General features: G+C 40.5%; 1 protein-coding gene across 1 annotated transcript in view; it reads left to right on the forward strand.

Annotated features, from left to right (window-relative positions):
* The first annotated feature begins 2265 nt into the window (after positions 1–2265).
* Positions 2266–16771, forward strand: part of LOC126187947 (phosphatidylserine lipase ABHD16A) — a 181388-nt gene continuing 166882 nt past the window's right edge. The window contains exons 1-2 of the mRNA XM_049929322.1: positions 2266–2396; positions 2487–2537. Coding sequence (XP_049785279.1) covers positions 2325–2396; positions 2487–2537 — 123 coding nt within the window. The 5' untranslated portion in view covers positions 2266–2324. The remainder of the gene's footprint in view (positions 2397–2486; positions 2538–16771) is intronic.

Raw genomic sequence — 16771 nt, forward strand, 5'->3', positions numbered from 1 at the left:
ATCGATGTACTGTGGAGACCTCACGCCCCACGTGTTGAGAATTCGGCGGTACGTCCACCCGGCCTCCCGCATGCCCACTATACTCGCTCAAAGTCCGTCAACTGCACATACGGTTCACGTCCACGCTGTCGCGGCATGTTACCAGTGTTAAAGACTGCGATGGAGCTCCGTATGCCACGGCAAACTGGCTGACACTGACGGCGGCGGTGCACAAATGCTGCGCAGCTAGCGCCATTCGACGGCCAACACCGCGGTTCCTGGTGTGTCCGCTGTGCCGTGCGTGTGATCATTGCTTGTACAGCCCCCTCGCAGTGTCCGGAGCAAGTATGGTGGGTCTGACACACCGGTGTCAATGTGTTCTTTTTTCCATTTCCAGGAGTGGAGTATTATAATACAACAATTAAAGTACTCAATAAATCTGAAAATAGAAATCCACTGTTTCTAGTCCTGTCAGACCTAAGGCTGTTAAAGTTTCACCCTAGTTTGTATAGGTGTGTGTATGTATGTATGTAATGTAAGTGATGCATTAAAGGTACACTTAATGACTGACTGAAGTAATTAAACTTTGCATTACTAAGAATGTATAATTGTAATGTCTTGTGGATACTACTTCTACACAGATAAAAATTAATCTCATGACTGAGTGAATTTATTCTCACTAATTATCCAACATCCAAACTAATGTAGCAAGGCCTAATGATTTGTATTATTATAGTCTTGCAGAACACAAGCATTAATCATTATGTCTTCGCTGAAACAGCGCGATATAATGTGCTGAAATAAAATTGTTACCTGCAAATAACAATGAAACTGCAGTAATGGCAACTCATCTATCCTGTAGCGCAGAAGCAGCCGCCAATGATCTCAGGTCGCCTGTGAATTTACTGTTCATAAATAGGGTCTTATATAAAATCTGCAGATACTGATTCAGTGCTATTCAGTGCACATTTCGTTATATGATGCGCAGTCATAAAGCAAATTTGTCTTAGTTGCAAGAAAACACTTCCCAAATTTCCTTAGCTATGCTTGCAGATTCACCAACAAACATCACTAACCAAATGTCCAGAGTTCCTATATAGAAGCTTGGCATAGAATACTTTACAGAAATTAAACTTCCTGATATAATTAAGACTGATAGAATTGCCTTTTAACATATCAGTATATTCTTGCTGAAACTTACACCAATGGCTTTTTTATCCCTTTCTTTCGTCAAATAATTCAGTTCCAATCTGTTTTGCAAATGGCGTGTAACAATAGAAAGTTATTAGCATCAGAATCATGTACATATTCACACTTGCGTCTCTTGTAGTAACAGAGTTCCCATTAATCACTAATTTTTTATGTAAACAGTCTGTTCATCTTGCAACTACTATATTTCATGGAGTAAACGCATTTCTCCCGAAGGTGAAATACGCTAACTTACTGTATTGTAAATATTCACCTTAACAACTGAAAGGTCACTGAACTGTTGGCTGATCGGCCCAGCTTTAATACAACAGACGATAAAATATAGCGAACTAGCACAGGGTCGGGTTGGGTTATTGGCCATTAAATTTACATGGGGGAAGATTATATTGTTGGACTGCCGCTCCCTGTCGTTATTGTGGAATTGCCTTAAGCCTAGCTAGCTAAACACAAATTAATGTCTTTTAATCATGTTCCTTCGAAATAAAGACATCCTGAATTAGTGGAGGTAGTCTGTGTAACAAGACTGACCAAAGAATGTTGTCCGGCATTTAACTTTTCCTTTGTCTTATAAATGAAGTCAGTATGAGACTTGCACGGTTCATTCAAGGTAAATCGATGATAGAACCGTACAGCACATGTTTCATAAAAGAGGATAAACACCATGTTAATGCCTCCTATTAAAGACAAAAATAAACAAAACACCAAGAGACTCTGGTACAGACCTACTTGTCACTAATGCTACAATTTCTCATCAGAAGAAATACATGAGTACATTTCCGTCCCACAGTGAACTGGTTCTTCCAATTAACTGTTAATGGGTAACTACTCAAGTTGTATAATTTCTGTTCATTTGTTTGACTTATTAATAAATTACCTATACCCTTATACATTTATCGTAAGTGAAATAAAATTATTGTTAGTCTTTAAAGTGTCGCAAAATAGGATTAATTGGTGTTTGTATTTGATGGCAAACAAATGGAGCTGATTTGTGAAAAATGTCGTAGAATTGAAAATCGATACTGCACTGGTCTTGTCATTTGAGCACTTTACGGCTACGAGTTCGTCTAGAGTCGTTTGGAGAGCTTTGGATCACTAGCGTAGTTTCATTCACTCAGAGTCACATCTTTGGTCGAAATATGGCTGGTGTTAGGTTGGTTTGGCAATGTATGTTTACGCCGAAGTTGTACAAAGTATACAGTGACGCCGCAGTACGTTTTGTGTTTACCAAAAGAAATTAATTGTCTTACCAGGATATCGAGTGTTTACCCTTCAAAACCGTTGTTTTATTGTTGTTGTAGGTGTACGAACCCGGCCAACTAGAAAAATTTGGTGACCAAGTCATTAACTCGGTAAGTTAAAACTGCATTGAGAACTAATGTTACTAACGAATTTCCAGAACTGCTATTTGTAAGTTGTTACGCTCTGTCCCGCTGTTGCTGCAGCGTGATCAGTGGTTCTGCAGACGAACCGTGACAATACATTTCTATTTCACTCATTTATGTTACTTGACAGATTCGTAATTAGTAACAAAGACTTTCTTATTTAGTTTTTGAGCTACCTTAATATATTGAACTTACAGTAAAGCACTGCCTGCAAAATTACACGTTTTCCTTTTGGTGGATATTGTGCTGAAAATGCTAGCAATAATTTTAAGTCGGATGAATGTGATCTGTACCAGTGTGTGTACGTGATATCAGCGTACTTATACACAGATGTATGGCTGTGTAGCTAAAACTGTTGAAACTTTCGAATTTTCGTATAGTTTGTTATGTAAATCATTATCTTTGTGAAGATGGTGTTGCAATCTCCTGTGTTGTATTGTTTTCTACATAGATGAACTGGCATGTGATAGATTCTGTAACACCGTGCAGGAGAATAATTTGCTGTAAGCTTCTTTACTGTTAGCATATTTAATCCTGAGTGTCGGTTCCTGGGTGCTATATAACTGGGACTGTTGCTTTATCCTATGTAGTGTGTGTAATACTCTTGTCTTCACTTTATCTGTTACATTTAACTCACCTTATCAACAATCTGATCATTTGGTTGTTCCTTGACAAGACTTCTTCCTATAATAATTCTGTCACACAATGGGGAGCCGTGTATTAGTTGTTTCTTTACTTTGCATTTTTCCTTGTGGAATGTGTGTGTGTATGCACCCACACATATTTCCAGAAATAACTCTTATGCAGCCACACTGAAATTCTTTAATTTTTTGGTTGTAGGTAGTTTCAGGGCCAAAGCCCCGTTCATGCTCATTAAAACCAGATATTGGCAGATGTAGTTCTACCTAGTACACATGACTCAGGTCACATATGATATGAAGAAGTTAAGCCATTGTTTAAGAAAGGAGGTAAAGAAATGCCATCAGATTTCTGTCCCATTTAATATTTGCTAGTATTCCCAAGAATTGTAGAGAAGGTAGTGTACAGTCGGCTTCTTAACCACCTGACTATAAATAATATGTTGCCACAGTGTGCATTTCTGAAGGGTTCCAATCTAGGGCAGGCTGCCTACACATACACAAACATATGGGAATATACATAATGGATTACACAGTAGGTTACAGGCTACTGGTATATTTCATTATCTATTAAAGGCATCGTTATGTGCAAATCATAATAGCCTTTTAACTAAATTAAAGTATTAGGGTATAATGTAAAATGCTACAATATTGTTCAGATCATAAATGTGTGACAGGGAACAAAGCCTGACATTAGGAAAGACCTATATAAAACTGTGTGAGGTGTAATCCAAATGAGACCTAATTACTAGAGATGTCCCACAAGGTTCAACCTTACGATCTTTTCTTTTTCTTGAATGTAGCAATCATCCTTCAAACAAAAGCATTACAATATGCCAAGTTCATTTCGTTTGCAGATCATACAGATACTGTGATAAACAGTAAAATAGGTATAACCTTAACAAACTTTTTTTTTCATGGACATCAATAAATGATTCCTAGCCAATTGTGTCTTTAAAGATTAAAAAAAAAAAAAGACACACTCTATGCAGTTTAGAACTTGTAAGGGGTTTCCTGCCAGTGTATGCCTAAAATGTGATGATAACAAGATAGAAAAAGTTGACCAGTAAGTTCTTGGGATCACAGCTTAATAATAAATTCAGCTGGACCATGCTACAGACCTGCTTAATTGACTAAGCAAATCCATTGCAATGTGTGCAGACACAGATCGTGTAAAAATAAAAAAGCTAACATGCTTTGCTTTTTTTGTTCCACTGTCTCATATATGATCATTTTTTTGGGGTAACTCATCAAGCCAAATGTAAGTTTTCAGAGTCCAAAGATGTGTTATATATTCTATTTGTGATGCAAACTCGATTATATTCTGCAGGGGCCTGTTTAAAGAACTGAGGATACTAACATCTGCTTCCCAATAAATTTCTCTTTCTCAAATTAACAGCTCAGTTCATTGAATCAGTACTTCAAATAAGAATAATCTTCACAAGGATTTAAGGTTACTTTGGTCCAGAAAGGTATCCATTATTCAGGACCAATTGTTTTTATTAACTTACCAGCAGCTATAAAAAGTATAGCTACTTATATAGTTCACTTTAAGAAAAACTTAAGGATTTAATAGTGGCCAACTCTTCCTCCTCCTCCTCCTCCTCCACTGATGGATTTCTTAGCGGAACCAACTGATGTATTTATGTTATTAACCCTTTCAATACGGTGCCCGAACTCACTTGGGCACTAGGCATGCAACTGCACAAGTGAGACTCAGGTGCTGTCTCAAATGTGTTAATAATATCAAATAATACCAGTATTATATAAGACATGATTTCCTTACAAATTCAGTTCAGTAAAGTGATCAATATCAAAATAAATGTTGTAAAATGATATTTCTGTTTGATGATATGTGACTACATAGCCTAAGAATTCGTCACTTATCGAGTTTAGGGGGACACCCATGAAATCTTTGATTTTTTACCAATTATTAGCAAAACGAGGATAATGGAATGTAGTCGAATGAAGTCGGGTGATGCTGAGGGAATTAGATTAGGAAATGAGATGCTTAAAGTAGTAAATGAGTTTTGCTGTTTGGGGAGCAAAATAACTGATGATGGTTGAAGTAGAGAGGATATAAAATGTAGACTGGCAATGGCAAGGAAAGCATTTCTGAAGAAGAGGAATTTGTTAACATTGAGTATAGATTTAAGTGTCAGGAAGTCGTTTCTGAAAGTATTTGTATGGAGTGTAGCCATGTATGGAAGTGAAACATGGACGATAAATAGTTTGGACAAGAAGAGAATAGAAGCTTTCTAAATGTGGTGCTACAGAAGAATGCTGAAGATTAGATGGGTAGATCACGTAACTAATGAGGAGGTATTGAATAGAATAGGGGAGAAGAGGAGTTTGTGGCACAACTTGACAAGAAGAAGGGACCGGTTGGTAGGACATGTTCTGAGGCATCAAGGGATCACAAATTTAACATTGGAGGGCAGCGTGGAGGGTAAAAATTGTGTAGGGAGACCAAGAGATGAATGCACTAAGCAGATTCAGAAGGATGTAGGCTGCAGTAGGTACTGGGAGATGAAGCAGCTGGTACAGGATAGAGTAGCATGGAGAGCTGCATCAAACCAGTCTCAGGACTGAAGACCACAACAACAACAACAGCAACAACGACATTGTCAATTTGACTATGCTGATCACAAATATGACATATTTTTCATCAGTTTTGAAAAAGTAAAACAACGTATTGTAATTTAATCAAAATGTAACAATACAACAACATAATGACAAATTTACCATATGAAATTCGACCAAATCAGGAAAGATTCTAGTCATTACGAGTTAGTAGAACAAATGCACAGAACAAACACCGAACTAACACTTAGCTTCACTGTTATTTGACTTCAGTGTAAACTGAATGAGGCTAGTTTCTCAGAGTACTTTGATGTGCTACAATTTACCTTCAATGATGTTTGCAAATAACATATTTGTGGTCTGGTCAAAAAATTAGAAAAAAAAATTTTTTTTGTCTCAGTATATTAAAAAGTTTTTATCGGGGATGAATGTAAATAACATCTTTGAGATCAACATAGTCTAACTGATCAAAAAGTGAGAAAAAATATTTTTGAAAATTTTGTCCCCCTAAACTTGATAAGTGCCAAGAATTCTTATATGCAACTCAAGAGTGTAGAACATTTGCGTGTTTTGTGACGAATGTAGTCTTTGAAATGAACATATGTTTAAGAGTTTTTGTATTATTCCACATTTATGAGTACATTTTCTCTTGGGATCTGTGGAAAATAAAATGGCATTTTTTTTAAATTTGTAAATATTTGTGTATTCTTGTTTTGTGACATTTCTATATCCTGGAGGATCTCCTCGCTGTAGATCTATTGGAATGAAAAGTGTATGTAATCTATAGTACTAAACGGCTAATCCAATTCAAGGCACTCCATCCCAGTTGCAGGTTGCTAATCATACGGTTTCCAGAGGCAACAAAAAATTTGATTTTTAATATTTTGTACAATTATTGAACAAATGTAAATTGCAATCATAATCTACTCACTAAGAGGTATAATTGTATGTTAAAGGTTTAGCACAAGTATTATAGTTACAAACTATGCATATGTCTTGAGGCAGTGTAACTCACCACACATAGATCCAGACTATATTCATCCAGTATTTGAGAATGAGAGCACTTAGTGACTCACAACTAACTTCAAATGTAATTTCAAACCTTTCCTAAGCCTTTTTTGCTTACATGCTTAATGTCAAATATTTAACGCAATAATTCATTTGTAAACTAATCAGAAGTTTGAAGTTGGTGTACACTTGAGAGTTTGATTCTTCAAAGAATCGTGCAGTTTACTGGTCTAATGTAAAGTTTGCAACCTCAGTGGTCAACAGTCTGTTGACCAGGTAAAACAACACATATTAGGGACAGCAGGCTGTCCATAATTAAAGTTCCAGTGTCAAAACGCTATAGAATGAGAACCACTGCTAAGAATGAAGTCAAATTTGAACTGCATATTATTGACACAGTAGAAATGTCATGGAACAAAGAATTAATGAAAAATCGACCAGTAGATGATGCTGTAAGCATCAGAATATGCACACGAACAGACAGTTGTTCCTCATGTAGTGTCCGAGAAGCCCAACATGACTGTCTACATGAAGGATCTCGTGCTGCTGGTAAAGCTCTTTAGCAGGAACTGGTGACTGTCTGGCTGTAGCCCTACAGAAGTTCCAGAAATGTAAGAGTACAAAAAAGGCATTGATCTGATGCCTGATAACACTGGGGAAAATGATTACAAAATTCAAGAAAGGTTCATGAGAAATGCAATGTGTCAGAGGGAGGAAAGCAGTTGATCTGAAATGCCGTGGTGTGCACAAACACACGGTGCACAGGATGTTGCCCAAACATTGGACACGCCTGCAAGCACAATGCATAGCTTCCTGTTAACCTGCCAGTAAGAAAAAATCTGAAATTTCTTGCTCATGTGGAAGTAAACAGTGAATGGCCATGGAACCCATTTCCATCTCCAAGGACATGTCAATACACAGAACTGCAGAATATGTAGAAAGTCTGCACACACATCACCTGGTACCACTTGACTCAGCAAAGGTGACTGTGTGGTGCAGGTTGACTGCACCGTATACAGGGTGTCCCGTTCATCTTTCTCACTCAAAATAGCCTTTTTTTCTGATAAGTTAAATGAAAAATTGTTCCAACCAATGATTTTTAACATCATTGGTTGGTTCTTGCCGAGGGAATGCGTTTTATGTGTCCCCGCATTTGTAGGAGATATGGGGTGGAGGTTAAATTTTTTATATGGAACCTGTACATTTTATTCAAAAATACATTCAATCTCTCAAAGAAGTATTAAAAAATGTATCACACTGCACCATTTTATCCCAAAACTAGTAGCTATGGAAATGTTAAATAATACATAACTTCTCTAATATAAATATCACTTAAGTTCATTAACTAAGTCATTTAACCTCTTCAAGGAGCATTGTAACATTTTACAAATTATCAATAAAGTTTAATTGCAACAGTACTTCACTGTACAGTAATTGGATCTTGTCATTGTACAGTACCATACTACAATACTTATGACAATGCAAAAGTAACATGGCCCTTTGTAGTAACTCTTACTGTGACACTAACACAACATGGAAAACACAAGTGTTTACATTACATGTTCAAAATGGTGACCATTGACATTAATACATAGGGTTTCTCTGTGCATGGCCGGCCTATATGGTGCTACTTCTTTGTCTGTAATGACTGTACAGACATCAGTAATGTGTTGCCGTATGTCCTCCGGTGGTGGAACATTTTAGTAGACAGCAGCCTTGATTCTTCCCTATAGAAAAAATCCAGTGGTGTAAGGTCCAGAAGTCAGGCAGACCAACTAACTGGCCTGCTGTGTCCAGTCCACCTACGAGGATATTTATGGTCCACAATTAATCCTTGTAAGGCGTTATGTGCATGACGTCTATCATGCTGATACCACAGGACCATCCACTGAATCAGAGGCACGGCATCTAAGAGAACAGAAAGAGTGGCTTACAAAGCAGGCATATTGTCTGCCATTTGACACTGACAAAGAAAGGACCAAAAAGTTATCTCCAATAATTCCACACCAAACATTAGCGTTCTATGGACATTGATGCTCTACCTGTCAGAACCATCGTGGATTGTTGATGGACCAATAATGCATATTTCTTATATTGACAATTCCTTTGTTGGAGAATGACACCTCTGTTGGAGAATGGCACCTCAACAATAAAAAGAACACCTGAGAAGAAATTAGGATTAGTCAGAAGTTGTTTGCTGAGCCCACTGACAAAATTGAAGCCTATTGCTGAAGTCATTTCCATGAAACTCTTGGTGCAAATGAACATTGTAAGGATAGAATTTATAACATTGCAGAACGCGATGTGCACTTAATTTCAAGACACCAAGTTCGTGTGGAATTTGTTGTGTGGAGGGAGAGTGTTAATGGGTACGGCAGTGAGCACAGCAACCTCAGCAGCTTCGTCTGTTAGTGTTCTCGCATTTAAACTGCCCGTTTCAGGTAGAAAAAAAATGAGGTGACCAAACGTCCAGTGAAAGCCAGTGGCTTGTCAGGGAATTGCCTGCTATACAGTAGTTGTTCAGAATATCGCCCACCTACAGAAAATTGCAGTACAGGTACGTACAGTAGAGCAAGATAGGCATAATAACATAATAATCATGTTTTTCTCTAACAGTGCTGAACATAAAAATACTAGTTACTAAATTATTTGCTGTCTACGTACTTTCTCCATAGATTGGCAGAATTTCTACCTTATCGTTATGCGTGTACATCAGACACCTTTACACATCAAAAGTTGTATTCATAGTGTGTACTATCACCATGCAGTTACTAAGTCACTCTGATGCACAACTACACTGGTATGCAGTGTGCTGTACACTAAAGCAACAACAAATAAGGTGCATGGTGGTGAATGGGGGGAGGGGGGGGACGAAGAGGAGTGGAATACCTTTGTTTACATGAGTTAGAAATCATAAACAAAACCCACACCTCTATTATAGCAATACAGTGGGTATGTAACGTGTACAACCAAAGAAGTAAACAGTTGGTTTCTTCACAACCCTTGTGCTCTTTATTATTGCACATTACGTTTTATTGACAAAAATGGTAAAGTGTGATATATTTGTGAATAGATCTTGGAGAGGGTGAGTGTATTATTCAATAAAATGTACATGATTACATTTAAAAAAATTTACCTCGACATAGTATTTCCTACATCTGTGGGGTACATAAAACGTACACCCTAAAATAAAGACGACCATCCCAAATAGAAAAATGTGAGCTCTTCTAGGAAACATACCGGCTAACCACTATTTTAGCATTAGCATTCGACAGAAACCTAGTAAATAGTATGCAGTGAACAAAGGGATTTTTTGAATGCTCATAACACCTATGCACTTTGACATACATGCCTCATTTACCAGACGCTGTTAGAAAAAAAAATCTTGATTTCCCATTAAATGCCCAATACTCATCCTATTCAAATCTGTGACCGGAATTTGTGACCGGTCTTTGTGACCGGACACTGAAAACAGCTCAGAACATTTTGTAATAGTGACATCTGCAGCCAAAAGCAGACAAACTCTATGTAGAATGTTTCTTTAATATATTTCATTAGTCCTCTGATTAACATCATAATTTTTCTGTAGTACCAGGAGACCTGCAGACTAATGAGAATTTTGTGTTTTTGGCAGTATTTTGTAATCCATCACTGCCAGTTTTGTGAGATGTGCTTTGTTTGTGCAGCATTTATGCGATACAACCTGGGGATTTTGACTTTATATTCAGCTGCCTTTCTCAGTCTTCAAATTTTTGTGTAATTGAATTTCAGACCTTTCCTCTTGCTTTGTGTGTTTTGGAATGCCCTCAGTATCTTACCAGAGATGAACAAGGTCTATACAACACAATAATGGTATTAAACATTGTGGAGGACCCCTTTACCATCTTTAATGTATGTGTTTTACCAGTTGCTTGGAATGAAATGACTTACATCTGCTGTTTTATTTTTGACTTCCTGCGATGTTACATACACTAAAATTTGAAGACTGAGAAAGGCAGCTGAATATAATGTCAAAATCCCCAGGTTGTATCGCATAAATGCTGCAGTTTGGCTAGAGTGTTGTATGGGATGACTCCCACCCTCCACATCTTGGTTGTGGTGACAGACTGATCTGTAGTGTAGCCCAAGGTGTAGGTTAAATTGGAAATTTATAATTTGGTAGTGAGTTGGCAGAGCCAGTGAACATGAATGCCAAATAAAAGTTGCATAACAATGAAAACAATCAATTTTTGGCAAAATAATTTAATTGGTTAGCTAAAAAATCCACTCAGCAAGAGGCAGCAGAACACACATGTAATAGGTTACAATTACACAAGCTTTCGGAACCAGTAATTCCTTCTCCAGGGGTTGAAGGGGAAGGAAGATGGGTGAAGGAAAAGGACTGGAGAGGTCTAAGAAAGGGGGAAAATTTTAGGAAAGTCACTTGGAACTGCAGCTCAAGGGAGACTTACCGGACGAGATGGGAAGGAAAGACTGAATCTGTCTTTCCTTTCCATCCCATCCAGTAAGTCTCCACTGGCCCGCAGTTCTGGGTGACTTTCTCAGAATTTACACCTTTTCTTAGACCTCTCCAGTACTTTTCCTTCACCCCTCTTCCTTCCACTTCAACCCTTCTGCCTCGAGGAGGAGCCACTGACTCCAAAAATTTGCCTAATTGTAACCTTCTTCTATGAATGTGTTCTGCCGCTGCTTGGTGAGTAGTTCTTTAAATAAAGGTTGTAGTAACAGATTGACCTGTTTGCATTCACACCATATTAAGCGTTTTTTTTTTGCCATAAAAATTAAAACTGCAAGACAAATTCGGAAAACCTGTATTAGATTATGGCTAAGTCTCCAGTATTGTGATGCGTATCATCCACAATGCATGACCCATGACCCCAACCCCACTGCCCATCGCCCAAAACCTGTAAACAATAACCCGCACTCCATAAAACATCCTAAACTATGAAAGATGGGAAGGTGGATGCAATATATAACTTTTACCCATTCCTCTGCATTTCTTCATGAAGAGTTGTTTTTTGTTTTATGAGGCTTTGTCTGATTCATTCCTTGTCAAAAATTTTGTTGTATTCAATGACACTATCTATAGAGTATTTCTTTAATACATTCCATTTGTCCTTTGCTTAACATTGTAATTTTTTGTGTTTTCGGGAGGCCTGTGACCTTTAATCCATCACTGATGTTGAGATGTGCGTTGTTTCTGTCATTGAATTTCAGCCTTCATTACTTGCTTTAAATTCGTTGGAATGTCCCCTGTATTTTAAAGGAGCTGCACAAGGTCTGAATGATGACAAAATACTGGTAATAAACATGGTTGAGGATTTGCAGCATCTGTCCTTGCCAATTGAAGAGAAGCAGGATTGTAATTTCACTGTCATCTATTTGAATCATATGTTACAGCGATGGAAAAACTGCTCCAAAAATTACTATATTTACCTGAATATAAGACAACTCTAAAGGCTCTTTGAGAAAATTTTTATTTGTGTTGTGTTGTAACTAACCAACTGTTTTACTGATCTGCAGTAAAAGTCAACATTAGACCATTTGTTGATAATACAAGTAGTAGTAAAATAAAAAGGAATGGTTTACAGTAATGGTTATTTCACTTCCTTTTTTGCTTATAGTCTGAGCCAGTCATCTATTGTATCACTATTTTTAATCATTATCATTGTCACTGTTATCATTAACTGGGAGTGTAGTTTCACCTAATCAATGAGAAGTGAGAGAAAGACAATGTATTTCTATATACAAACAGCAATGAAATTTATAATGTTGGTTGTAATGAATGTTTGACTGTATCTTTCAAATCTGTTGCATTCTTTGAGGTTATGGTTACAGTAGGAGCTGAGGTCGCAGCTGTTTTTTCTGAGTACATAGCAGATTTCACACCTATATTGATGTGAGAATGTGACAGTATCTCTTTGTCTCCTGCTTTCAGACATTTCATTTGCCCACTGCTCTCTCACTGTCTGCCCAAAAACAGCAGCTGACACAATCCCTTTTCTGTTATTGGGCGACTTCAACGTCCATAACCCTCTGTGGGGTGGATCAGTGGCAACAAACCGAGGCAGCATCATTGAGCAAGTATTGGCACAGCTCGACCTTTCTCTTAAATACTGGTGCCTTCACACATTTCAGTGTGGCGCATGCCACGTACTCGGCCATCGACCTTTTGATCTGCAGCCCTAGCCTATTACCATCTGTCCAATGCAGCGTGCATGACTACTTGTGTGGTAGTGACAACTTCCTGATCTTTCTGTCACTGCCACAGCATCACCTCTTCTGGGCACCCCTGCAGATGGGCTACGAATAAGGCTGACTGGGTCTTGTTCACCTCCATTGTCACTATTGAGCCTCTTTCCAATGATGCCATTGATGCTGTGGCTCACTCGGTCACCACCAGCATAGTTACTGCCGCAGAATCTGCCATTCCCTGTTCTTCTGGGTCCCCTCGGCAGAGGACTGTGCCTTGGTGGTCGCCTAAGATTGCTGAGGTGATTAAAGATTGCAGGCGGGCACTCCAGCGTCACAAGCGGCATCCCTCATTGGCACACCTCATGGCCTTTAAACGGCTCCGTGCGTAAGCCTGCTGCCTCATTCGCAAATGCAAGCAGGACTGCTGGGATAGGTATGTCTCCACCGTCGGCCTCCATACCTCTCCCCCACATATTTGGGCCCAGGTTAGGCGACTCTATGGCTACTGGACCCCCGTCAGCGTACCTGCGCTTTCACTGAATGGAGCAGTCTTTACTGACTCCGACACTATTGCAAACCGCTTAGCGGAGCATTTTGCTCAGAGTTCCGCTTCTGCGAATTACCCACTGGCCTTCTGCTCCCTGAAAGAGCGGTTGGAATGTCAGAGCCTTTCATTTCACACTTGCCACCTTGAATCGTACAATTCCAAAGTGCCCTACCCGCTTGCCCTGATATGGCTCCCGGGCCAGATCGCATCCACTGTCAGATGCTCAAGCACCTCTCGGTGGACTGCCAGTGACGCCTCCTAGACCTTTTCAACCGTATCTGGGTTGAGGGTGAGTTCCCGTCGAAATGGCGGGAAAGCATCATAATCCCTGTGTTGAAACCTGGCAACAACGCACTGGAGGTGGACAGCTACCACCCCATTAACCTCACCAACGTTCTTTGCAAGTTGCTCGAACACATGGTAAGCCAGAGGTTGAGTTGGTTACTTGAGATTCGGGGCCTTCTGGCTCCGTCTCAGGGTGGGTTCCGTAAAGGCCGCTCTGCTGCTGATAATTTGGTGTGCCTGGAGTCTGCCACCCGTGTGGCCTGTGCTCGCTGTCAGCATCTTGTCGCTGTCTTTTTTTGACATGTGGAAGGCATGCGATATGACGTGGTGACATCACATCCTCTCTACGCTTCATGGTTGGGGTCTTCGGGGTCCACTCCTGATTTTCATACAAAATTTTCTGTCTCATCTTTCCTTCCGCATGCAAGTTGCGGCCTCCCATAGTTCCTCCCCAAGTTCAGGAGAATGGGGTACTGCAAGGATCTGTCTTAAGTGTCTACCGCTTTTTAATTGCAATTAATGGGCTCACTGCAGCAGTGGGAAGTCTGTCTCGGCTTCCTTGTACACTGACGACTTCTGCCTATACTTTAGCTCCTATACTTAGCTGAACAGCAGCTGCAGGGCGCTATCCACAAGGCGCAGTCTTGGGTGTAGCGCATGGCTTCCAGTTTTTGGCTGCCAAGACTTGCATTATGCATTGAGCCACAGCTTTATCTTGACGACGAACCTCTTGCTGTGGTGGAGATGCTTCGGTTTTTGAGATTGGTTTTTGATACCCGGATGACTTGGCTTTCTCATATTCAGCAGCTTAAACAGACGTGCTGGCGGCATCTTAACGCACTTCGTTGCTTGAGTCACACCAGCTGGGGTGCTGATCAGTCTACCCTTCTACAGCTGTACCAGGCGTTAATTCAGTCCCGTCGATATTATGGACGCCTGGCTTATGATTCGGCATCCCCATCCACATTGTGGTTGCTGGACCTCATCCTTCAGAGCAGGATCCGACTCGCCACTGGGGCTTTCTGGACAAGCCCTGTCAACAACATATATGTGGAGGTAGGTGTCCCTCCATTGCGGTTCTGATTACTGGCCGCTTACGCTACACATGTTTGTAGCTTGCCCGGGCATCCCAATTATCGTCTCCTGTTCCCTCAGTCCTCCGGAATGGCGGTCCCGGTTAGGGTATACGATTGCGGTTCGCGTCAGAGCTCTTCTCTCTGGGCTTGAGGTTTTCCCTCTTCCACCTCTTTTCTGTGCCCCTCTGCGTATACCCCTGTGTTGTGTGCCCCGCCCATGCCTATGGCGCGATTTGGCACAGGGCCCGAAGGACTCAGGCCCTCCGCCGCTGCTTTCTTTCAAGCCTTGCTGCGTTTCAAGGCTCTGATGTTGTCTATACTGACGGTTCGAAGGTTGCTGGTCATGTCGGTTATGCTCTTACTCTAGGGGATCATTATGAACAACTCTCATTGCCGGCTGGCTGCAGTGTTTTCATTGCTGAGCTGGTCGCCATCTCTCGCGCCCTAGAGTATATCCGCTCCTGCTCATTTGAGTGACTCCCTGAGCGGTTTATGATCTATTGACCCGTTTTTCCCTCACTCTTGTCTGGTGATGGCTATCCAGGAGTCCCTCCATACTCTTGCCCGTTGCAGGCTCTCTGTGGTCTTTGTGTGGACCCCGCGTCATGTCGGAAACCTGGGAAATGAACGTGTTGACACACTGGCCAAATAGGCTGTCGGTGCACCAGCCTTGGAGATTGGCCTTTTGGAGAGTGACCTCAGGTCTGTTTTACAGCAGAAGGTACTTCGTACGTGGGGTGAAGAATGGCGCACCCTTCCTTCACCCAACAAACTTCGGGCCATCAAGGAGGCTACGGGTGCGTGGCGCTCCTCCTTGCAGGTCTCTTGCAGGGACTCTGTTGTCCTCTGCCGGATGCGCATTGGCCACACCTGGATAACACACAGCTATTCATTGTGCCGCGAGGACCCACCTTTTTGTCGCTGCGGGTCAGCTTTGACGGTGGTCCACATCTTGTTGGACTGCCCACTTTTAACTCCGTTCAGGCAGACGTTTGCGCTGCCTGATATGCTTCCTGCACTGTTATCAGATGATGTTGCAATGGCTGATTTAGTTTTGAGTTTTATTCATGCAGGGGGTTTTTATCGCTCGATCTAAGTGTTTGTCCTATCTTTTTGTGTTGAGTCTGGCCTTTGGCCTACGATTTTAGACTGGGGTTTTCTGTTTCTGTTTCTGTTTCTTGGTGGTTGGCTTTTCTTTTTTTGTTTGTATGGTTGGCCAACCACTGTCACACTCAGTGTGATTTTAATTCCTTATTTCTGGTCTCTGTCTGTGTCTTTCTTGTCCTGTGTCGTCTCTTGTAATCTTCATTGTTTGTTTTTATTCTTTGTGGGTGTTTCAAGTTTGTGGAAAAAGGGACCAATGGCCTTAGTAGTGTGGTCCCATCAATCCCACAAACCAACCAACCAACCACTTGTCACATCATCGCTTTCTTCTTGGCAAGAAACATCCAGTGAAGTGAAGTGCTTGCCCCCTTCAAGTGCTGAGATACTTTAGTATTAGAAAAATTCATTTAGGCTGTGATCATTGTATTTGTGACTGATAAACAAATCTTTATACCACATAATAATAATAATATGATAACATGTAATATTAGTATTGCAACTGAAGGCTGCTTCACTTGTGTCTTTGCTTTATTAATTGAAAAAGATGTTCTGCCTGAGAATGTTACAGTCCTAGTCGGACCCTAACCCCCACCCCTCCCCCTTTCCCCATCTGCTTTGCTGCTTGTATCCATAGCTACCTTCTAGCTGATTTCTCATTGCCCTCAGATGTCTTTGCGACACCCTTTGGTGAGAGATCTTTGTGATTCACACAGTCTGAAGCCGTAGGAAGATCGCAAAATATACCAAGTGACTTTTTTTATTTGG

The sequence above is a fragment of the Schistocerca cancellata genome, chromosome 5 (assembly GCF_023864275.1).
Source record: "Schistocerca cancellata isolate TAMUIC-IGC-003103 chromosome 5, iqSchCanc2.1, whole genome shotgun sequence".
Classification (NCBI taxonomy): domain Eukaryota; kingdom Metazoa; phylum Arthropoda; class Insecta; order Orthoptera; family Acrididae; genus Schistocerca; species Schistocerca cancellata.